At 35.2% G+C, this 24,028-nt stretch overlaps 1 protein-coding gene and 1 long non-coding RNA gene across 4 annotated transcripts in view; both read right to left on the minus strand.

Annotated features, from left to right (window-relative positions):
* Positions 1-24,028, minus strand: part of LOC100373193 (uncharacterized) — a 49,047-nt gene that overhangs the window by 12,349 nt on the left and 12,670 nt on the right. For all 3 annotated transcript variants that reach the window (XM_085503115.1, XM_085503114.1, XM_085503116.1), the window contains exons 5-13: positions 21,043-21,155; positions 19,311-19,379; positions 16,694-16,834; positions 15,986-16,112; positions 14,984-15,101; positions 2,907-3,070; positions 2,484-2,766; positions 2,007-2,154; positions 309-395 (exon numbers count right to left, since the gene is read on the minus strand). In XM_085503115.1, the coding sequence (XP_085359241.1) occupies positions 309-395; positions 2,007-2,154; positions 2,484-2,766; positions 2,907-3,070; positions 14,984-15,101; positions 15,986-16,112; positions 16,694-16,834; positions 19,311-19,379; positions 21,043-21,155 (1,250 nt within the window). The remainder of the gene's footprint in view (positions 1-308; positions 396-2,006; positions 2,155-2,483; positions 2,767-2,906; positions 3,071-14,983; positions 15,102-15,985; positions 16,113-16,693; positions 16,835-19,310; positions 19,380-21,042; positions 21,156-24,028) is intronic.
* On the minus strand, positions 10,606-13,159 carry LOC146738090 (uncharacterized). Its single transcript, XR_014930497.1, has 2 exons — positions 12,799-13,159; positions 10,606-10,846 (listed from the first exon to the last, which is right to left on the minus strand). It is a non-coding gene; the product is annotated as an uncharacterized LOC146738090 (long non-coding RNA).

Consider the following 24,028-nt stretch of genomic DNA (forward strand, 5'->3'; position numbering starts at 1 on the left):
ATGCTTTTAATCATAACTGTAAAATAGTAATAATGGCTTTTAGAACACATATTTTGCCATAGAAACTGATAAAGATTGACTTGTTAAAACAAAGAGTTTTCCTTGGTATTCAAATTAAATTAAGCTTAATTGTTTCTAAATTTGACTAGACAAAGAATACAAAATATGTTACTGGTTTTGTACTTACTGATAACTGTTCTTTCAATTTAACACACGACGCAATAAAAACTGAATAAAAAACAACATTGCCATGTACCGATAGTTACACAGCGCCCTCTAGAGGTCATGGAGTAAATTGTTAAACTTACTGAAGATGATCCATATACCAGGTTTGTGTTAGACTTATTGTCATCATTGAAGACAACGTCACCTTGTACACCAACACCAGATGGCAACTGGATATGAAAAAAAAGATAATAGGGAAAACATGATGACATAATTAATTTGGCATATCATGTTAGCTGTGAACATGCCTGGGCTTTTTCTACCAATCAGATCGCAGGATGCACATGCTATATTTGGCTGGTTCCTGCCTCAACTGTCATGGCGCACCAAGCCACAAGAGGTTGGTATCTAGTAATGGAATCTGCATTCTGATTGGTCCATCACGTTCTCATTCTTTGTTCTATTTCCCTTGGTTACCCGACATCAGCGATTACACTCGGTGTTGTTCTATATATGAAGCAGGGTACTCCTTTTGTTCTCAAAAGTTGCGTGAATATAAAACTGTTTTTTTTGTTACACAAATAGCGAGAAATGCCAGAACTATCTCAAATATGAAGTCTAAGCAGGCAGACTGGATGGACATGGCATTATATCAGTAATACAGACTTGTTCACGGAAATTGGAATGTTTTCAAATTGCGTCATTTAGTCACGCGACTTTAAGCCGAAATCACGGCCCAGTGGAACAACATGGCGATTACTAGTTACCTTCGTCCTACTTGCCATTCCCAAGGGAGGCCAGGAATCAGTGAAGCTACATATTTGACATATAGATTTTGGAATACGATCGTTGTCTTTTTAAGTGGACTTTGAAGTTGATGGAACTGTTAGAACTTTATCTATTGCAGTAATCTAGACAAAGTTGCAAGATTACATGTCAATTTTGCTATCTGTATCCACACTGCCATATCACACTGCATTTGAAAAGGGTTCATATGAAGATAAGTAACTTGTAAAATATACAATATAATATTATGTTACAACAGCAATGTAATTGCCCGAATACATCGTTGGACGTGAGCATGTTTTTAATTATGCGAGCCGTTGTAAAATACACACCGTGTGCCATATGTATAGAAGTAGGGTAGGGCCGTGAACATGAACACACATTAGGGGGGAATCCTGCTGTCGACTGAAATAATTTCCGATATGGACAATGAAGTACATTGCAATTCTAGGTATTTCGGGCTCACATTTTTTTCAGAGTTATGCTAACACCAGAAAATGATTGCCATCCGCAGTGGCAAAAAGTTTGTATTTTTTTTTAAAATTGTTGATTGAAGCAATTTTACATAACATCAATGCTGTCGCTATTAAACCAGAAACTACTTGAATAAACCTGGCAACGACCATAATATGGGTGTGAATTTGCTCTGTTTCTCGGTGTATCTATAATCCTGCTAGTTTCAAGGCCAATTTGTTATATTACCACAGTTGCAAGTAGAATGTTTCGAGAGCAGTATCATATTTGTAAATGATTTTTGACGCTCTCAATTATTTTCATCTCTCTGAATTATATTTAAAATGAAGTTGGTATAATATAATGGCAAGACACAACCACTAAATTTGGGTATATACCACAGTTGGTATAATGGCAATACACCACCACTAAAATCGGGTATATACTACAGATTTTGCTCAATCCACTCCATATACACACACTCATGTGCATATGTCATGAATTGTGCAAAATCTTCTGGTATATTATAATGTTATTATAATATTTTATGCTTCCATCTTTTTACATTATCAGCCAAATACAAAATCATTGTAACTGGTTACCTGGTTTCCTCTCATTGCGTGGTGTTCAGCCTCAGTTGGTACTCTGTATTCGGGGCCTTTCCATGCGCAGTACGCTCTTGCCTCGTGGTAGTTCACATCCACTGGCCATTCCCACGGCATGTCTATGACACTGAATATAGCGCGGTATCTGAGAAATTTAAAGATGACTTTGATATTGATGTACGACATGTGACACAGCTGCTATACATTAATGTTAACACAATAGGAATTCACATGTGTGAGCTATTAGCATGCAAGGAACAGGACTAATAATGATACTTCAGATATTAAAAAGTTCTCCAGTGGTGTAATTACACAAACATTATACATGTTTAACCAATTATAACCAATAAAAACAAAGTATTGTTATGCAATTTGTACCAAAATCGTATCAGGCCTGGAGTTCATCATAAAGCAGTAGTGAATCATATGCACCACAAGTAACCAAGTGGTTCTTGAGATATTGTATTTACTTACTTGTAATTATCCCTGCTGACCCCGTTGCCGACCCTGTTGCCGACCCCGTTGCCGACCCCGTTGCCGACCCCGTTGCCGACCCCGTTGCCGACCCCGTTGCCGACTCCGTTGCTGACTCCGTTGCTGACTCCGTTGCTGACTCCGTTGCTGACTCCGTTGCTGACTCCGTTGCTGACTCCGTTGCTCCCATTAACAATGGTTTCATTTGCAGTAGAACCATAAAACACTTCCGGTCGGCAATGCGAGTAATCGCAAATTAGTCCACCGCAGCCACCTTTGCAACCTAAGGGTGCGGACAGTGAATGGTTGAAAGTTGTACACCAGAAAAAGAACTCTACTAAATTTCAAGGGCAGCACTACAAGTTTTTGTGAGGATTGAATTTCAAAGAAGTTTACAGTAAAAATTGAAATGTATTATAATACCTTTTGTACACACCCAGAACGTTGGATGATTGGCTTGTCTGAACTCCTTCCATTTCCAACCTTCTGTCGTCCAGTATTCCTTTTTGTTATAACCGCCATCTAGGACAAACTTGTAGAACTCATCGTTTGTGATCAAATACTTAGACGCTTCAAAGGAAGGCACTCTGCAACGATAAAGAAATTAGGAGCGTCAATTTTTTGTGAATGATTTTTTTTATAACATTATCATCAAATATCATGCGAACAATTTACGATGTACACGTTGAATGGAACCCATATCGAACATGAAACAGTACAAGACTACTGTGTGTCCTAATGGAAGGTGAAGGTCAATTTGCAATATTGGATGAAATTATGAAAACATTTTAACCCATCAAATATGAAAAGAAGACAGAAGTTGACTCTTTTTGTTTTGAGAATTAGGAATTGTTCATCACTGTACCCTAAATAAGGATTGAAAAGCATCAACATGTATGATGTGAAAATAAAGACATTTTTGTGTTCCTGTTGTTCAATAGAGTCAGCCATTTTGAATCAAAATTTGAAACAAATGCATGCAACTATTCCCGATATGATGTATAATGTAGATGTAAAGTCCGTCACAAGACATATTGGAGCCATGGCTCTAAAACAGCATTTGTCAAAACAAAATGGCCACCAGTCAGCCATTATGAATTTGATTTGAAAAACAAAATGCCTGCAACAATGTATGTTTCAAGTTTCAATCTGTATATGCACGACTGAGATCCGGTTACGGAATTGCAGAAATGCTTGATTTTGAGGCACTTTTAATATTAAATGGTTGCCATTCATCTATCTATCTTAAATTTGATTTCAAACTTGTACATAATGTGTGACATAATATTTGGTGTAATAATAATGTATGTATCAAGTTTGAATAGAAAAAAAAAGTTTGAATGAAATCCAACGATTCCAGTTCTGGAATAGCAGAAATGCTTGATTTTGATGTATTTTTAGTACAAAAGTTTTTAATCAGATCATGAACAGAATTGACGTGCATATGTATCCCAAGATGCAAGATGTATATGTGAAATGTACGTGGGGACACGCAGGGTGCATCCAAATGGAAACTAATAATTATCAAGTCAAGATCCACACACAAACATTTATTTATTTATTTTACTTATTAGTGAATCAATAGTACCACTCATTGGCTGGACATTGAAGTCACTACTGGCTTTTTTTAGGAGTTCAAATTGCAAGTGCATGAGTACAAACCAGTCTCCCCTAATACTACATGGGCAGACTGTACTAAGATTTATACTGCAGTCGAAAGCCAAATACATAACAACCAGCCTCCCAGCTAAGATAGCTCTGCTGTTAGCAATGCAGTTTTTAATTAAAAAAATTAAGATATCATCACGAAATGAACATGAGGTATCTATATATATATGCTAATGACAGGACATATTTGAACAAATCCTTATATGAGATGATTATTATATTATATATATTATTTATATTATAGTAAATAAGACATGACATGTCATAGCCCCCGCTCAGAAAAAAATTTAAAAACTTATATTGAACTTAATTTGTGTCAGAGTGAATTAATTCATTATGAGCTGTATTAAAATTCTGTGTTTTTTTTTTTTTTTTATTGGGTACTCATAAAAATTTACATATCTGTGAGTAAAGTAGTTACATTCCTGTATAACTCAAAGTGACATTTCTCAAAGCTTCAGAAGAGGAATAGTTTATTGCTCAAACCCAGAACCTTTATGTTTGCTTTTGGTTCACATGGACGGATTTTTTCCCTAAGATCACTATATTCATTAGATTTTTTTTTTTTTTTCATTAGATTGCTACTTGTCTATCTCATTCAGTTCTAGTTCATACCATTTGCCCCTTTATTCCATATATGGTATTAAAGGGGACCACTTTTTTAAGTGCTGTATCATTTTATTGTTATGATTTGCTATCCAATTTTCACACTGGTAGACTCTTTTCATGTATGTTAGAATACCCTTGAAGTTGGGTTTTATATCATTCATTTTACAGTGGTAAATATGTTTCCTAACTAACAGGCTAATAAAATTTATTGTCAACGATTCGCCTGGATCTGATATTATTAAGCACATTCTGCTTGGTGGTGAATTTTGTTTTAATATCTTTCCCCAACTAAAAAGTAGGTCTCTCCAAAGTGCAACAACATATTCACATTCATAGAAGATATGTTCCAGAGTTTCTGGATTCTCCTGACAAAATGTGCACATCTGTGTAGGAAACTTTTCTGGGTTTATTTTATGAAGTTTGTCATTTGTATATAGAATGTTATGTAAAAGTTTAAACTGAAATTCACGTGTTTTGCTGTCGATACTCATTTTTATCATTAATTTGTACATTTTACTCCATTCTATTAGGCCAAGTTTCAACATCTCTTCAAGTTTCTTTTGACTCACTGGAGGGATGAATTGCCTGTCTATTAATTCTTTTTTTATATAGGGTTTTGAGATTGCATCAAGCGGTGTTGGAATTCCAGACACCGATAAGCTTATCTCGTCTATGTCAGTGATTTTGTATTTTAGATTTTCGGGGATGGCAGTAACAAGGCCAATCTATTTTAGTTTATGTAGTAGAGTCCATTCATTTTGGATTATTGTTTCCCATGGTATAAGACCATTCTCGTTAAACAGGTCTGAAACTCTTTTAATTCCGTTTTCAGCCAATTCTCTATAAAAATAGGTTTTCCGGCTATTTTTATATTTTCGTTATTCCAAATTACTTGGTTTGTGTTTCTGTAACTCATTTTAGTTTCAGCTTCCCAAATTTCAAGACATTCTCGCAGGAAGTCAGTACAGCGAATTGGTAAAACTTTTGTTTTATAATTACATTGGAAGATGATATTACCTCCTATACTCTTAAGCTGCTCATCAATAAATAGTTTATATGGATGTTCATTATTTGGATCCACATATCTTTTAATCCACAGTAGCCTCTGCTGCTTTTTAGAATATGCATGTCTGGGACACCCAAACCGCCCTGGCCCACACCTCCTATCATAGTTCTATGAGCAATTCTGTCTTTTCCTTCCCATATAAAATTATACACAGTCTTTTGAGCCTCCTGAATAAATTCATTCCCAACTGCAGTTGTACTCATAATATATGTGAACTGGGATATACCATAAGTTTTAATAATTTGGACTTTGCCAAAAAGAGAAAGTTTCCTGCTCTTCCAAGAGTTCAAAATAATTTTCATATTGTCCATAGCTTTTTTAACATTTATTTTCCTATTTTCCTTTTGATTGTGAGAAAAGTAAATTCCTACAATTTTGATAGGAGATGTGGGCCATCTAACCCCGAACAGTTTATCTTGCCTATATTTCCATTTACCGAGCCAGACAGCTTCAGTTTTGTCCATGTTAATTCTCAGCCCTGAGCATTTCTCAAAATCCCCCAATAAGTTAAATAGCACCTCAGCAGATTTTTCGTTTGAAATGAAGCATGACATGTCGTCCGCAAATGCTGCTTCTTTAATTTCTTTTCCCGATATGATAATGCCTTTGATTTCTTGTTTTGATCTAATAGCCACCAGCAGAGTTTCTAAAACTAAAATGAAGAGCATCGGAGACAGAGGGTCTCCTTGTCTTACCCCCCTTTGCAACTCAAAGTATCCCGTACTATATCAGTTATTCATCACGCAACATACAATATTTGTATACAATGATTTCACCCACCTTTGAAATTGAGGACCGAATTGAAATTTCTCTAATGCCCTATCAAGATACTCCCAACTGACCGTATCAAAGGCCTTTTCAAAATCTACTGCTATTAGCAGAGCCTCCTTACCAGTTTGTTCTATGTAGTGATACACCTCACTAATTAATCTTGCATAATCACTAATATTGCGGCCTTTAACAAAAGCTGCCTGGGTTTCGCCAATTAATTCAGGGAGAACAGATTCCAATCGCTTAGCAAGACATTTGGATGCCAATTTTGCATCCACGTTCATTAATGAAATTGGCCTCCAGTTTTTCAATAAACGTTTATCTCGTCCAGGTTTTTCTATTAGTGTAATGATACTTTGTTTCTGAGAGGTCGAAAATTCTCCCTGCTCAAAGGCCAAGTTTAATGAGTTCACTACCAGATTTCTTACCAGTGGCCAATATGCCTTATAAAACTCAACCGTTAAGCCATCGTTTCCTGGGCTTTTATTTTCTTTCATTGAAGTTAATGTATCAAAAATTTCCCTTGAAGTTAGAAGTCCCTCACATTTTGCCTGTGAACTTTCTGCCAGCACTGGAATTGCAGTATTATTAAGAAATTTAGTGGCCTCTATCGAATCCTTATTTGAGTACAGCCTAGAGTAAAAGGTTTTTATTTCTGTTAAAATTTCATTTGGTTGTTCTATAGTTTTATCCCCTTCTACTTTTAATTGTTTGATGCAGGATTTCTTTCTGTTATTTTTTTCCAAATTCAGAAAATATCTGTTGTTTTTTTCCCCTTTTTCATACCACCTAGCCCGTGATCTTATTATAGCACCTTCTACCTTATAATTATAATGGTCTTCTAATTTCCTTTTCATTTCTTCCATATTGCTATAATTTTCCTCTTTTTGGGCTGTCACTACACATCTGTTGAGTATCTTTAAGCTGTTTTTCCAAGTCCTCAATTTCCTGTTTACGGTTTCTTGCTTTTTCTTTAGTGTAATCAATTGTAAATTTTTTAATCTGGTATTTAATTAAGTCCCATAACTGACTTCTATCTATATCTTTAAATTCTTCCTGCCAGTTTTCAATCTTTTCCTTTATTAAGTTTCCATACTCTTTATCTTTGGTTAGAGTGGAGTTGAATCTCCAGTGAGCAGGACCATGTTTCTGACAAGAATTTTTTAAATGTAGCCAAACAGCGGAGTGATTCGAAGCTAAACCTGGTATAATTTCAACTTTTTTAACAATATTTTGCAAAACATCTGAAATTATTAGATAGTCCAGTCTGCTTTGTTGAATAGTAGGGCGTTTTCTACGCCAAGTAAACTGTTTTTTGTTCTCATTTCTTATTCGCCAAATGTCAACTAAGCTAAATTGTTCAGTGATATCCTCAAAAATGTCTACCGATTTAGTCCAGGCTTGGGGGTTCCCTCCTGATCTGTCCATCAAGTTATCCACTGTAAAATTCAGATCACCCCCCCAGATTATCGTACTGTTTGGATCTGGGATCATATTAGTTAACCTAATTTTTAAATCAGTTAAGAATTCAGCATGTTGTGATTTTCTATTGGGTGCATACGTGTTTAGTAGAATACATTGAGAGTTATCAATTTCAGTTTGAATCATTAAGATTCTCCCATCCGTATCCTGTGTTAGTTTATTAACTTTATCAGTATTTCTAATTATAGTCATCACTCCTCTGCTGGTGGTAGTTCCATGTGAATAACTACATTTCCCCTTAAATTGAGAAGACCAGAAAATCTCATCTGCCGAGGTGCTATGTGTTTCTTGCAAATATGCTATATCAAAGTGTTTTTCTTTCAGCCAATTAGAAATTTTCTTTCTCTTGTTGTAGTCCCTGAGGCCTCTAACATTGAGGGTCACAATAGATAACTGCTCTTCTATGAATGCACATGTTTGTACTTGGTTTTACAGGAAATTTCAAAGTTGAATAAGCCCAATTTTTTAAAGTAACACAAACAAAAACAGTAAACATTAAGGACATTGGCAAAAGCCAACGGACACACGGTAACTGGAAGAAACAGTATAGTACTGCAGCATAGGACGGCTCCCAGGTACTCAATATGAATATGTTTACAATTGTTTCATACTTATATTTCCTATCTAATTGTAAATGTTTCCTTGTGACCCTAATTACAAGTTCTGTAGTGTGAAGTCAGAGATAAACTTAATAAATGCCATGAGGGCTTCATATAATAAAAGTCTTAACTGATAGTTGGCAAGTCCTTTACCATCACAGCCTTCATTTTTCCTCTGTCGTCTTCGATCATGCAGGTCGCCGGTACACGCCACGCTATGTAACACTTTTTCTTTGGGTTTTCCCTTTGAAATTTCTTTCGGTAGAGAGCCAGTCTTTTTCTTTCGTTTAGTACACTCCTGCTCACATCGTCGGTCACGAATATTTCCTTTCCAGCATACGGGTTGTTCCGAAGACATTTAGGAGCAGCGAACAAAATATTTCTGGCAATACTGGCGTCCACGAATCCCACCTTTATAGGCCGTGGTTTCCCTGAACGAAGTGGCTGCGCTGGCACTCTATGTGCGCGTTGGATGGCCACGCGATCTCCAACGCCCCTCACTTCCATGTGGGATATGATGAATTTCACTATGAACTGGGCACAGAATTTTTCTTCTCTTTCTACCCCTTCTTCAAAGTTGAAGAAGTTCAGGTTTATTCTTCTCCCTCTGTTTTCTAAGTCTTCATTCTTTATTTCTGTTATCTTCATTCTGTTTTCTAGCTCCTTTATTTTGTCCGCCAGTTCTTCTACGTCGGCTGCTTTGGTCACGTGTTCTAGACTTTTCTCTACTTCGTCGATGCGATCACTCATCTGGTTTAAATATACCTCAATGTCCGATACTTTCTTGGTTGTTTCTGTAAGTTGCTCCTTCAGTGGGTCGATTTTCGAGACTTCGTTCCTAATTGAGAACAGTCTGAGGACTACCGCTGATCGCTGATCTTCCGCGAGTTCCATTGCTTTTTCTAGGTCGCCATCTTGGATAATACGGTCCTGGGACTCCACGAGTTTTTTGTTCGTCGTTAGCATCTCGTCGACCTTCCTCTCTGTCGTATCGGTCTCATTTTTTCCTGTGATTGTTGTTTTTTTCTTTTGAGGCATTATTTCGTTAAAATACGTTGTTTTTAGGCTAGTTTCCTTTCTTTTTTCCTGGAGCCGTCCGATTCGAAGCTAGTGATTGTGACGCATGCGCAGACCTTAAAATTCTGTTATTAAATGTTCAGAATTGATGTGTTACAATTTTAGGGGGTGAGGTAAAAATTTATTCATTTGGCTTTTCTGAGACAATTTATAACTTGTTAAACATATAATGCGATGTGCACTTGTAAACAATTATTACCTGTCCCTGTACCAACTATGAACAAAACTGGATGACACATATCTGAGAAAAAGCTGTTAACAGCTAGAAAAAGCTTGTTTTTTTTAGATTTTTGAGGGAAAAAATGGCCTCCAAGTCGTAAAACTTTATCCAATCAAACAGGTCATGAATGACACTGAAAGTTGCAACATATAATTTGTCCAGTTTTTGGCATGGATGTAAATTGGCAAACATGATTTCTATGGCATTCTCAGCAAGAACACCAGAGAGCAACAAACAAGTACAACAGATAAAATGACATGCAAGTATGCAAATCAGATCTGCAAATATGTTGAAGAGTCAGTGTTGTGTCTGTTTGGATAAACTTCCCTGTACAACTGTATTCCTAATACAAGAACACTGTCAATCACAGAACTGTTCCAGCGAAAAACTTCTGATATTTCAAACAGTAACAGGGCAAAGATACCGTTTGTCATACAAGTACTAGCACCAGATGAAGAACTGAGAAACTGCAATGATCCTTGATGTACATTACCTGTGTCAACAACTTTACTTCCCATGTACTTCATGTACAGATCTACATGTAGTTTGTGGCCCTGAATTAGTTTCAATATCTCTAAATAAGGACAAGAGTAATTCTCATATGACAATGATACAAATAAAGTGCAAGAATCCAGAAAAATAGTATCAAGTTTTTATTATCATACATTAATATTAACAAATCGTGTGAAATTGAACTTTTATGTACAGAGAAACACATATTTATGCTTTGGTTGACAGCACTTCTCAAAAAAAAAAAAAGACGACCTGCAAAACTTTATACAATTGTCAGACATGCAGCGAATAGTATGCTTTTGTAATATATGCAGTTTCAGTCGCTTTGCTTTCCGAGAAAAAAATTCTGGCTCTGCACCTGAAAAAAAACAAAAAAACATTTAGTCAAAAGTAAGCAGAGGTTGTAGCATATATGCTCCCATTAGCTGTTAAATTTAATTAAAAAAGATATTTGTGTACTGTCTTTTCAGTACGAAAACATATTACTTAATATATTTATACCAGCCAGAAAGAAATTGCAAGTTTTCACTGAGCAATTAGGAATATACATGGACAACAATTGATGCATGTCTAGCAATATACTGTTTGAAAGGCTGCAAGATGTAATGAAGTAGCAAACCAATCACTACTCGAGTCGGACTGGCTGGGAAACTGCACAATACATACAAAAATGTATGCAGATGATATATGAGCAGCTCCACCAAATATAAAAATATTCTTTCCATAGTTATGACTCTAATGTGAATGTGATTTTCCACTCCTTAGCAATAGTAGTTAGAGTATTGTATTGTACTGTATCGTACAAGTTTATTGTGATTCTATATGTGTTTGTAATATTATTTAGCTTTATTTAGCATTCTGTTTAGTTGGTTAACTTTACTGTATCTTAATGTAGTTTATTTTATTTTTATACGACATAGAACAACTCACTGTAGTTTGTTTTAATGTTGAATAAAAATTAAATCAGTCACTGTATAGTGGTGACGTATTGTGCAAAATTGTTGCAAGGACAATACTTTTCTCGATTTGCGTGTCGTCGTGCGTCGATAAAAAATGCATGGAATGGTCGGCAGTATCGATCAAGTTCGTCTAGTGTGACATTCGTGGCTGGCGACAAGATGCCGTATAATCGTTTAAATAGACGTCAAGGAGGAGTGAAAGCCAATAATTTGGTGCTACAATAGACGTCATGAAATGTTGGAAAATTACAGTCAATCAAAAAAACTGTTCACATGACAACAAAAAATATTCACTATATTTATTATGCATTATTTTTTTGTTGGTGGCAAATGATCACGGTACGGTAGCTTACTTGTTTTCGAAGTGTTGTAATTGTTGATTAGTACTCAGTAGTGATTATATTAACGTACAAAAAATCGTTGAATTGTTATGAAATGCAAGTAAAATTCAACTTAGTTTTATCGTAAGCAAATGTTTTCGGTTACATGTTAACGCTCGATGAGACAATATCCGCCATGTTATCCATGCCCACGACGCGTGTTTATTGACCAGATAGGTCAAGTCGCTAATCAACCAATCAAATGCTGGATGGTGCCCATGTGCTCAAATTACCATAAAGCATTTAAATATGACAGTTCAGCGACCTCATGGTGAAAGCAACACGAAAGACCAGATTTACCGATGTTTTAGTGCGATCTTTTGGCTTAGTTTCTCATGGGGGGAAAAAGGCATGATTTTTTTAATCGGATTTAGAAAAATAAATAAACGTACCGTCCCAAATAAAAATGTGCCGGCTGGAATTTTTCTGTGGAAAAAATAAACGTACCGGTACGTTTATATTGGGACATTTAGCGTTGTGGGCAAGCTCTCCTGAGTAGCGACATATTTTTAACTTCGCCTATTGCGTGATCAGTGGATTACGTAAATAAACCAACACTTTCAATGAGTACATGCCGACCCAACTAAACTTGTTTATGGCTGTTTATGAACAGCGAGGACGCATCTCATAGAACAATAGCTGTGGAAATCATAAACAAATGTAAATGTTGCGGAAATCAAGCATGGCGATAATGATTTTGAGCGAGGCAGAGTCTGACAAGCGTCTCAGAGCAGCATTGCGCCGACACCACCACGACGTTTGAATCCCGGTGAGAGCACTGCAAACCTCTTAAGTCACGAGGTAAACTTTCAATTTACACAATACATAATCAGTTCCTACAACCATAATAAAAAGGCAGTTTTTCTGGCGAAACTCTCGCCAGGTTAGCAATAGTTTCTCACGATCACCAAACCCGAGACACAAACGATAATGCAAAGTGTATAAATACCATAACAAGCACAGTTTCTTACCTTTGAAATTGACGAGACACAATTTTGTCCATAGAAGCGTTGCGCAAATAAAGATACAATTCCGGGATACAATATCCTCACAAAATTGACTGATTTCCACCGAGACGAGAACTGCGTAAGCGTCATCAAAACTCGGATTAAACTCGGGTAATTTCGGGAAAAGTCGGATTTTGAAGGAAAAATGTTAAAAATCAAGGAAAAACACAGTGAAACTTTGAAGAATCGAAAAAATAACTTGATGTGCACAATAGCACCATCAATTTCTGTCTCTGTACCAACTCTGAACTGAATTGGATCACACATGTGTGAGAAAAAGCTGGTAACATGAAAATGTGCACACACATTGCACAGACACGACCCAAATTAATACCCCCCGCCCGGATCGCAGATCCGGCGGGGGCTAAAAATCACCAGCATCAAACTGCCAGATTGTAGCATAGTCAACCAAATTAGTGTCCACTTCATTTCAGTGATGTTCAAGTGATATTTGGTAAGCAATTAATGTATCTTTTATTGCAGTGATTGTCAACTGTTCGGTGGGCATTGTATCTTTCATTTCAGTGATTGTCAACTGTTTGGTGGGCATTATATCTTTCATTGCAGTGATTGTCAACTGTTTGGTGGGCATTGGATCTTTTATTGCAGTGATTGTCAACTGTTTGGTGGGCATTGTATCTTTCATTGGAGTGATTGTCAACTGTTTGGTGGGCATTGTATCTTTCATTTCAGTGATTGTCAACTGTTCGGTGGGCATTGTATCTTTCATTGCAGTGATAGTCAACTGTTCGGTGGGCATTGTATCTTTCATTGGAGTGATTGTCAACTGTTTGGTGGGCATTGTATCTTTCATTTCAGTGATTGTCAACTGTTCGGTGGGCATTGTATCTTTCATTGGAGTGATTGTCAACTGTTTGGTGGGCATTGTACTTTTCATTGCAGTGATTGTCAACTGTTTGGTGGGCATTGTATCTTTCATTGCAGTGATTGTCAACTGTTTGGTGGGCATAGCATCTTTCATTGCAGTGATTGTCAACTGTTTGGTGGGCATTGTACTTTTCATTGCAGTGATAGTCAACTGTTTGGTGGGCATTGTACTTTTCATTGCAGTGATTGTCAACTGTTTGGTGGGCATTGTACTTTTCATTGCAGTGATAGTCAACTGTTTGGTGGGCATTGTATCTTTCATTGCAGTGATTGTCAACTGTTTGGTGGGCATAGCATCTTTCATTGCAGTGATTGTCAACTGTTTGGTGGGCATTGTACTTTTCATTGCAGTGATAGTCAACTGTTTGGTGGGCATTGTACTTTTCATTGCAGTGATTGTCAACTGTTTGGTGGGCATTGTATCTTTCATTGCAGTGATTGTCAACTGTTTGGTGGGCATTGTATCTTTCATTGCAGTGATTGTCAACTGTTTGGTGGGCATTGTACTTTTCATTGCAGTGATTGTCAACTGTTTGGTGGGCATTGTATCTTTCATTGCAGTGATTGTCAACTGTTTGGTGGGCATTGTATCTTTCATTGCAGTGATTGTCAACTGTTTGGTGGGCATTGTATCTTTCATTGCAGTGATTGTCAACTGTTTGGTGGGCATTGTATCTTTCATTGCAGTGATTGTCAACTGTTTGGTGGGCATTGTACTTTTCATTGCAGTGATTGTCAACTGTTTGGTGGGCATTGCATCTTTCATTGCATTGATTGTCAACTGTTTGGTGGGCATTGTATCTTTCATTGCAGTGATTGTCAACTGTTTGGTGGGCATTGTATCTTTCATTTCAGTGATTGTCAACTGTTTGGTGGGCATTGTATCTTTCATTTCAGTGATTGTCAACTGTTTGGTGGGCATTGTATCTTTCATTGCAGTGATTGTCAACTGTTTGGTGGGCATTGTATCTTTCATTTCAGTGATTGTCAACTGTTTGGTGGGCATTGTATCTTTCATTGCAGTGATTGTCAACTGTTTGGTGGGCATTGTATCTTTCATTGCAGTGATTGTCAACTGTTTGGTGGGCATTGCATCTTTCATTGCAGTGATTGTCAACTGTTTGGTGGGCATTGTGCGCAATCACGACTGTCAATCGTTAGATAAATGAATCTCTAATTATACTGCAACACCTAAATAGAAGTCTAGTTAACAATAAAAGTCACTCAGAGACCCTCTCCTCAAAGATATATGTATCCTTACTTAGTTTTGAATTCCGGGTATTCGTTGTCCCAGCCATAAGATGGAAAATCCATTGGTTTTCCCATTGTAAGCTCACACCCACCCACATGAATCATGGGATTCTTTGTTACGACTTCACCTAAGTTGAAATATATAGAAAATCGTATAGCAAAACAAATATTTAATTATACATTCTCGCTAATTTTTTGTTGCTATAATTTTGAAATAATGAAGTAATGTCTGTTATTAAAACAATCAGAATGCTGTGCTAACATTGTTGCATCGATGCAATTCTCTGGTAATTCCTGAAGGCATTCTAGGAATGCAATGCAATGTAAAAGTGGATTATCAAAGTATGATTTGTTCGAAATGATTTTAGCCAAAAAAAAAAAAAAAACATGATATTTTTTAAAAACTGATAAATACCGTAGCAATTTAAGGTAAACTGAATATTCACGTTTTCTTATATAAATTTGATGATCAATATTTGGGAAAAGTCAAAAATCATCAAAGAACAGGTTTAAGACTTGGATTTGGAGCATTTTGGGGGGTATGGCGAAATGCGACCCCAAAAACACAAATGTAGGTACTTAGTCAAGCATGGGTACTAACTGTAACAAGTACGGTAGAGATCCTGTGGTATACATGAAATAATGCCAGGTGTTTTGAAAAGAGTGCACATACATATTCTGCTCCAAACTTACCTTACACCACAAGTCACATCAAATGATTTCTGTACAAAACCTGAGGTCTACATCAGAGAAGTGACATTAATGCCATCTGAGATCAATTTGATAACTCTGCTATTGTACTTAACCACATAGTGTGTAACAATTAATAATTCAAGTTTTGTATAATTGTGCTTTGAAACTCTTGAATCAAAATATACAAACCAACCTTTAAAAAGTGGCTTATACATGTAGACAAACAATAACTGAAACATGAATCCCAACTTACAAGCTAATTCTGAATTTACTCCTACTGCCTCTTACTCTTGATCATAAATAAAGCCAATTCACTTACCTGCGGAGTATGGAGCGTATTTCCAATCTCGTGGAATCTGTACAAACTCCACTGGTAGTTGTCTTATCAATACAGACGAAGTTTCAATATGAATTCGTTCATGCTCTATTCCCATCAATAATGCCCACTGAAATATAATAATGTTTATACATCGAAGGATAATTGAAAGTTGTGATTGGTGTATAATAAATGACATGTGACATAAGTGATATGTACACGTAAAGTTGATTGCAATTAGTCAATACATGTTTAAGATCTGGCTCAAGAACAACATTTTTGAAAACAAAATAGTGTCAGACATTTTGAATCTGATTTGTAAAACAAAATAATGACATGCATTAATATCCCATGATGTTCAATGTATAACTTGAATCTGGTTCTGGGTTGACAATAAAATACTGGATTTTGATGGATTCTTAGTACTTAGATGGTTGTTATATTCAGACATCATGGAATTGGATCTTAAAACAAATAGATGTGTATCGATGCATCGTCAACTGTATGATGTGTGTGTGAAGTTTGAACATTGATCAGTCAAGCCATGTTCGTTTAAGATACATGAATTGATAAAACCCTCGACTCTCAGGGAATAGAGAATAATATTCTTTTTTTTCCTACTGCATTTGAACTTGAGAGAGTTATAAACAGAAAAATTATAATGGCCTCAAAGAGAAACAAATTCAATAATGTTGTAGAATTTCCACTTACCCAGGGGCTTTCCTGATTGATTGGCAGTACCAGTGGAGTATCCGCGATCACTTTCAAAATAAGGTTTCGCACAGTACGTCGATAGACAGTTACCTCCTCAATCGATGGCCACTTGAAGGTCCCACCCATTCGATAATTCTCCTGAAATAAGGTTACAGTATTAATGATGGTAGATATTATTATTGATATTATTAAGGGACATAATCTTGTGTAGTGGAATATAAATAAACAATTGTGTACTATCTCGTCTATGTTTTTTTTCAAATTATTTGATTATATTTAAGATTGAAAGAAAATGTGGTCACCAAACTGCATTTTAAAACAATACACCGGTAATATTTTCTCCACCCCAATCTGTATATGGTCAAACCTTGAACAAGCGTATTGCAATTCAGTAGATTGTTTACTAACAGGTGAATTGTAATGTACCAATCAAATCCAAATCTTGACAGGGTTACACCAAAAAACAACTAAATTACAAGTTTTGCTGGAAACCACCATCTTACAGCTCCATTATGAAAACGGCCAAGGAGCAGTTGAAACACATTCAGGAGCTATGTGATAGAAAAAGTGTTCTTTGTTTTTCGTGTAATGAGATGTTCATATGCAAGGGATTTTTCATGTGAAAATGACTAACGTGGTCAAATTTTATTAGCAGTTGGCTAAATGTTACCGCAACGGAATGTGTGGCTGTGAAAGTTTGTTATTTTCCCCCTGATTTGTAAAAAACTGAAAAACATGTTTTTCAATTTGTCTCTTTATTTTCATACCATATAGTAAATATCAGTGAATTAATTTTATTCATTTCATATCACTTGTAACCCAGATAACTGTGGTTCTGACCAGGGAAATGCATGATTATGACAAAACACCAGATTATTTGGTATGATTTTTTTTTGTAAACTACTTGTAATTAAATAATTGTAAACATTAGTAGTACGGCAAATCACCTTTAAATGGAGAATCCCAGGCTACATAAAAACATTCTATGTTTCCTACAAGCAATATAGACTTGCCCAGAGTGGACATGGCCACAAGTCATCACCAAGGCAACTATTCACTCACAACCAAAGCAGTTAGCCAATTCACTAGTGAGTTTGCAAATTGGCTGCCCCAGTACTTCTGGGAGTCATTGTTATTTTATAACTGAAAGCCATTTGAATTATTTTCTTTGTTTTGTTTAAGAAAATATATAAAACTCTGTAAATTCTTGCAAAATTCACACTATAGACCTGTATTCACCATCGATGGCATAAAACAGAATGGCGTGCACACTGACACACTGTCCATGGTAATTAGAAGGAAGGCTATATTAGAATACTTGTGGTATACATGTTAAAATTGAACAATAATAATTATGTAAATAAACTAATTAAATATGACAGCCTAAATTTGCATAAACAATGATTATATGGCATTTATGAGTTTCACAAGAAATAACATGTATTGCATTCAATGTTTCAATGACAAAATGCAGTCTGTTATCATGAAAAATCTATGAAAATTGGGCTATTGAGGTCATGGCGACAGCCAATCAGTGATAACACAATTAAACAATCTTCCCCTCTTTCAAAATGACAGTATCCCACCCAAATTAACAATGGTACAGTCCTAACTGATTGAAAACATGTCCTGAATTGTATTTTCAGTTACCAACATTGCTTGTCTAGCGAGTATTGTTATTTTTGATGAATAGTACCTATTTTTATAGAAGAAAGTTCAAACAGTCACGTAAACCATAATACCACCAATTCATTCTTTACATTGATTGGTAGCGAAAGTTTTTTTGAAATAATTGAAGGTCAAGGAAATGTTTGACTAGTCTACAAGTTGTTTTTGATATTCATGAATAATTTTACCTGAAGTACGAGTAAATATTAGCTGACCATGAAGTTGTGTTTGTCACTGGTAAAGAAATATACTACTATGCTACTACTAATGCTATACTACTTATTTTTATGAACTTCCCTTCCCCCAAGTGAAATTTTTGACAAAAGTGAAAAAAAGACATGAATTCATAAGGACTTTCATGAAACTTCAACTTCACAAACACATTTGAAAAATATCAAATTACAGAAACTTAGGTGTATGTTTACACACTTCAATTCTCCATGTGTATCTGACATTTTTTAAATGATTTTCCATAATATCTTCTTCCCATTTGCAAAAGAAATTTTCCTGAAAATTAAAATGTCCTAACAGGTGACATTTTAGTACCAGATTCAAATTGGCAATGACATTTTTTTTTCCCCCAAGACAGAATTAAAAAAAAACATTCATTTTTTTGAAAACAAATTTAACCCAGCTAGCTTTATTGTATAACCACCGTCCTCTACATACAACCCTGCAACAACATATACAGTATATCATTTTACTTGAAAGAATCAATGAAAATAACAAAATTTTGCAAAATTGACTGATAATAGAACAGTTTACAAGTAAACATGTTCAAAAATAAAAGATAACTGAGATTCAAAACATGAAATTGTAAATTTAACTTTAAGTTAATTATTTCTCTCTGCTTAAGTTGTGAATTATTTCGTACAAACATTACACAACAGACATTTATTTATTCGTTTTTTGTGGGGAAAAAAAATACTTTGGTGTCTTTACTTACTGTATCATCCCATGACATTTCATCCACACCAGTTTCAAACAAGGTTTCAAACTCAAAATTCACACGCTCCTGAAGGAAAAAAAAAATATTTGAGTTTGTGTGGCCCTGCAATATGAATAACCATGGTGTACTGAGTTTGAGTTGTTAACACATCATCAAATGTTTTAAGTAGTAGTGGTAGCTTACATTATATTTAGCAATTGCTTTGAACAAAATGTGCCCCCCCCCATAACTTTCACATTGTATTGATGGCTCTTAAATCATCAAATTATTGGAAGTGGAAGGGGGATGATATACTAAAATAGGGTGATGGTTTCAGTATTGCAAAAAATGGAAATACAAAATTTATGCATTTTTTTAAATAAACCATTTTTGTTAACTTCTATTGTTTCAAAAAATTTGCTTCATGAATTTTACCAAAACAATATGATACCTTTATGATTTGTATGCCATGCTGAATATGTAATAGGAATGTATGATTGCAGAGTATTAGTTTTCACCTAACTGGTCATTAAATTCACATCTATCATTCATTTTATTAGGATTGTGTACTTATCTTATTTGTGTTGTACTTTTATCGATATTGATTTTTTTTTTATTCATCGAGTTGTGAAATCTCTATATCACATCCTTTTCACCACCAGTTCCCTCTTTTCATCACAAAATAGTCATGTTTATAGTCTGCACTTTCTTTCAGAAGACTGGTACAATAACAGCGAAACGTTTTGGGTAAATACTGAAAATTTACTCAAATTTTGTCTGTTGGCTCCAAAATTAGACTCATTTCATATGAAAGAATATAAGAAAAAAGTGCAGAACAATTTTAGCGAAAAAGTCTGGTGGTGAAAAAGATATACAAATACTGTAGAATACTTTATTTTCGCTTGGGATTTATTTTAGCTATTTTCGCTGAAGGGATGAAAATAAAATCCAGCGAATATACTTTTTTTCCTATATATAACATTAAACTCATCAAAAATCAATGAAAATAAATTCCATACAAAACGCCCAAAAAGCCTTTTCAGCGAAAATTAATTCCAGCGAAAATAAAGTATTCCACAGTATATGAAAACGCAGTTTGGCTAACAGTCATAGAGAAGAAGTGGAAAATATCAGTTTTGATCCAAAATATTAAAAATAGAAAATCAGTGATATAGTAATTATGAAATAAAAATGGTATAAAAAAAATATTTTTGAGTTGAAACATCTATAAACGCAACAGAAAGATGGACAGATGAAATAAATAGATTCATTTGATTGTCATCTTTAGCAAAAGTCTCCAGCTAAAAACATACATATGAACAAAATGATATTATAGTGTTGACCAGATTAGTTTAGAGTTCCCTGGTTGCTTAGTTACTATTCACGAAGTCAATACACGTCAACAGCAATACTCAGATTTTTAATACCATGCCAGCTTTAAGTTTTGTTCCAATCATCTTGATTTTGTTATATAGACATCCATGTTCATGAAATGTTATTAAAATGTAGAAAACAGGTTTTCATTATATATACACAATGACGATAATTTGGTATTTTAATGAACCATGATTGTAAGTATTAATTCTGGGAAACATCATACAATTATATCTATTTACTCAAAAAACAAAGGCAAACAGGACCACGAATGATGGATATAAATACACCCCCTCCTTTGTGAGCACCCTCAGTAACATAGCAACAAGGGAACACACCTAAGATACTGCTCTATTACACTGCATTATCAACGCACCTTGATCAAACCGGCAATCAGTAATTTATTCACATACACAGTTGCAGTATGTGCGTAGTAAAATATCAACGGCAGACGTAATCGGTCCGGACACTTGTAGAACACAGACGTATCTGAAAATAATGAAACAAACTATTGTTAAAATTTTGTACGACTTTTATTGGTCAGATGAAGTTTTGTAGTAGTGTAAATTAAGCAGGAGTTGTAAAGACACAGTATCACGATGACTTTCATGATCATTAACATCTAAAATTGCAATACTGTAAACCATTTAATTTTCACAGCTTGGAATATCCATCATTTCATGGCTCTTGTGAAGACATTATTATGCAAAAGCCACTAACACTTTGTGTTGTGGGACACCTGAACAATTCAATTTACAGTAAAATGGAGGCTGTACACCTAATTTCAATTAATCAAATAGTTATCTTTTTTGTAGAAGCATAGATAAACAAACTATTGGTATATATACCAGGTCGATATAAATTCTAGGAATAGGAGTTTTTTTATGGCTTGAAAAACAAATTGTTTTTCTTTGATTTTCTGTATTTCGAACTACCGGTAAATGGATATAATTTTTCTTTTGATCTTGATTAAAATTTTTTGAAAATTAATGATAATTCTTTTACAAAATTACTGAATCAAGTGAGAACTGAAGATATCATCACCAAATGAACAAATCTGAGAGAGGTCTACCTGAGGTACCTATATGTATAATAAAAAAACAATCAGACTTGGAGTTTTCAACAAAAAGTCAAAAATATCACTTTTTACCAAAAATTACAAAAATATTCATCAAAAAAAGAAGAAAAAAAAGGGTCTACCCAAGGTACATAAACACTGAGTATCAAAGCAATCGAACTTGCAGTTTTCAAGAAGAAGCCAAAAAAGTAAAAAGTTGATACGGGTGCCGACGCTGACGGAAATTCAGTATTATTATACCTTATGACCATAACAGCAATTAGATTCGCACATTACAGGTAGACATATTCATGTGTCAACCTGCTGCCATATTCGTATGACTATACCTCCATCCGGGTACCTTCCTCCTCAATTTACCTGATTTGCGCCAATCACTTGTCAGGGGAACACAATACGTGTCAATATTCGTGAACTGATTGGTTTTCCAGGTTTACGTTTACTATTTGAGTATCTTATTGAAAAAAAAAAACTTGGATTTTGTAGCATTTTCACATGATTTTTAGTCAAGCTTGCCGTGCGTTTCGCCAAAGGCCTCAGCACCATGCTTTGAGACATTCGATCTGCGATTGTGTAGTTTGTCTACCTAAATAGTCGTGGGCTTTGCCTTGTGACGGCACAGTTTTGTTTGATTTTGCACGTTTTGACTGTATATAACATATCATGTACAGTGTATTTGTTGAAAGTGAATGGTGTTGACATAAAAATATACTCAAGCATTTTAGTGTTCTATTGCGAACTGGAACGCAGCGCAGCATACAGCTGCACACAGGATGACGCTGTGTGTTTGTAAAAATTAATTCTTCGTCAGGCTGAAGCTGCAGAATCTAAGTTTATCAATACAACCATGAACATAAAAAGGCAGTAGAATTTAATCACTGCTTTGAACTCTTTCAACTTGTATATCTTTGTTCATAAGCGTACATGCATTCAGCTATATGAGCGTGACCTGGAAGATTGTCATGATTGAGTGCCACAATTACTGTTTTAAGATTTATTCGGTATAATAATACAAATGTTCACCCCCAACAGCAGTGGACATACAACTCTTTGGGTCGCTAAAACTGTATGTTCACCTCCGTTGTAGTGAACATTTGTATAATGTGATTGATAGTGTTTTCCTACTCAGGAGACCATTAAATCCTTGGGTGTAGTGACCAGTTGTCATAAAATATACCTCATAAATGCAATGCACTCTACAAAGTCTGTTGATCCGTTCTGTAAGCCAGTTCTTTATACATGTAGGTGTGTAACCCCAAAATGGGATTGGAACTTGTCGTGTGATCATGGGTCTAGCACAACAACACAAAAACCGATTCGACCCGATAATTGTTTGGAACGACAGATTTAGAATCAGATAAAACACCCTGTTACTGTAATAATGCTGCTGCTTCCGGGATATAAATTAATCAAGAGTGACAGAGACAAAATGACTTTTGCTGCAGCCATTATCGTGAGTCAGACCTTTATAACTGACGAATCTGTATGTTATAATGACGAATCTGTATATTAATCCGAACATATGACATGCAACATAAAAAGCAAAGAATTCAACAGTTGAAAACACAGTATGTGTACCTTGTGACAAAAAACCCTTCATTATCCTTTTTATAAGTGTATTTTTGATCACGCACATTTCTGGTTCAATTGTTCTCTATTCAAATTCATCTTTTTAGCTCTATGTCTGTATTGGTATGGAGAGCAGACTCCACAAAATTGCTTTTTACATATTTACTAAGTATCTAGTCAATCAAAAATATGTCCAAAATATTACTTTTTACCAAAAATATTAGCTAATAATGGAGAATTGAAGAAATTATTACGGAATTAACAAATCTATGAGATGTCCACTCAGAGTACATATTTACTGATCTGAAAAATAGAATGACGTGCATCAAGAACTCATAATGTCTAATATATATACCAAGTTTGAATGAAATCCATCCATAAATGCCAGAAACGCTTGCTATTTGATGATTTTTTAGCACAAAAATGGCCATTATTCGGCCATTTTGAATAGGATTGTCAAACCAATATATCTGTTTATCTATGACATGATCTATAATGAATATTTAAAATGTGAACATAATCAGTGAAAGCAAGTCAGACATATGGCATGAGAACCACATACATTAAAACAAAATGGCCGCATACTTGTATTGCTATATGTTCCGAGGACTTCATTGGATTTACTTTTAATATAGTTGAATTAACTTTTAATATAGTTGCAATATGAACTCGATTAAAACGTGTTCCTATATAGGGTTGCGTTTTAATTGGAGTTTAA

This window comes from Saccoglossus kowalevskii, chromosome 9 (genome assembly GCF_978046115.1).
Source record: "Saccoglossus kowalevskii chromosome 9, keSacKowa6.1, whole genome shotgun sequence".
NCBI lineage: Eukaryota > Metazoa > Hemichordata > Enteropneusta > Harrimaniidae > Saccoglossus > Saccoglossus kowalevskii.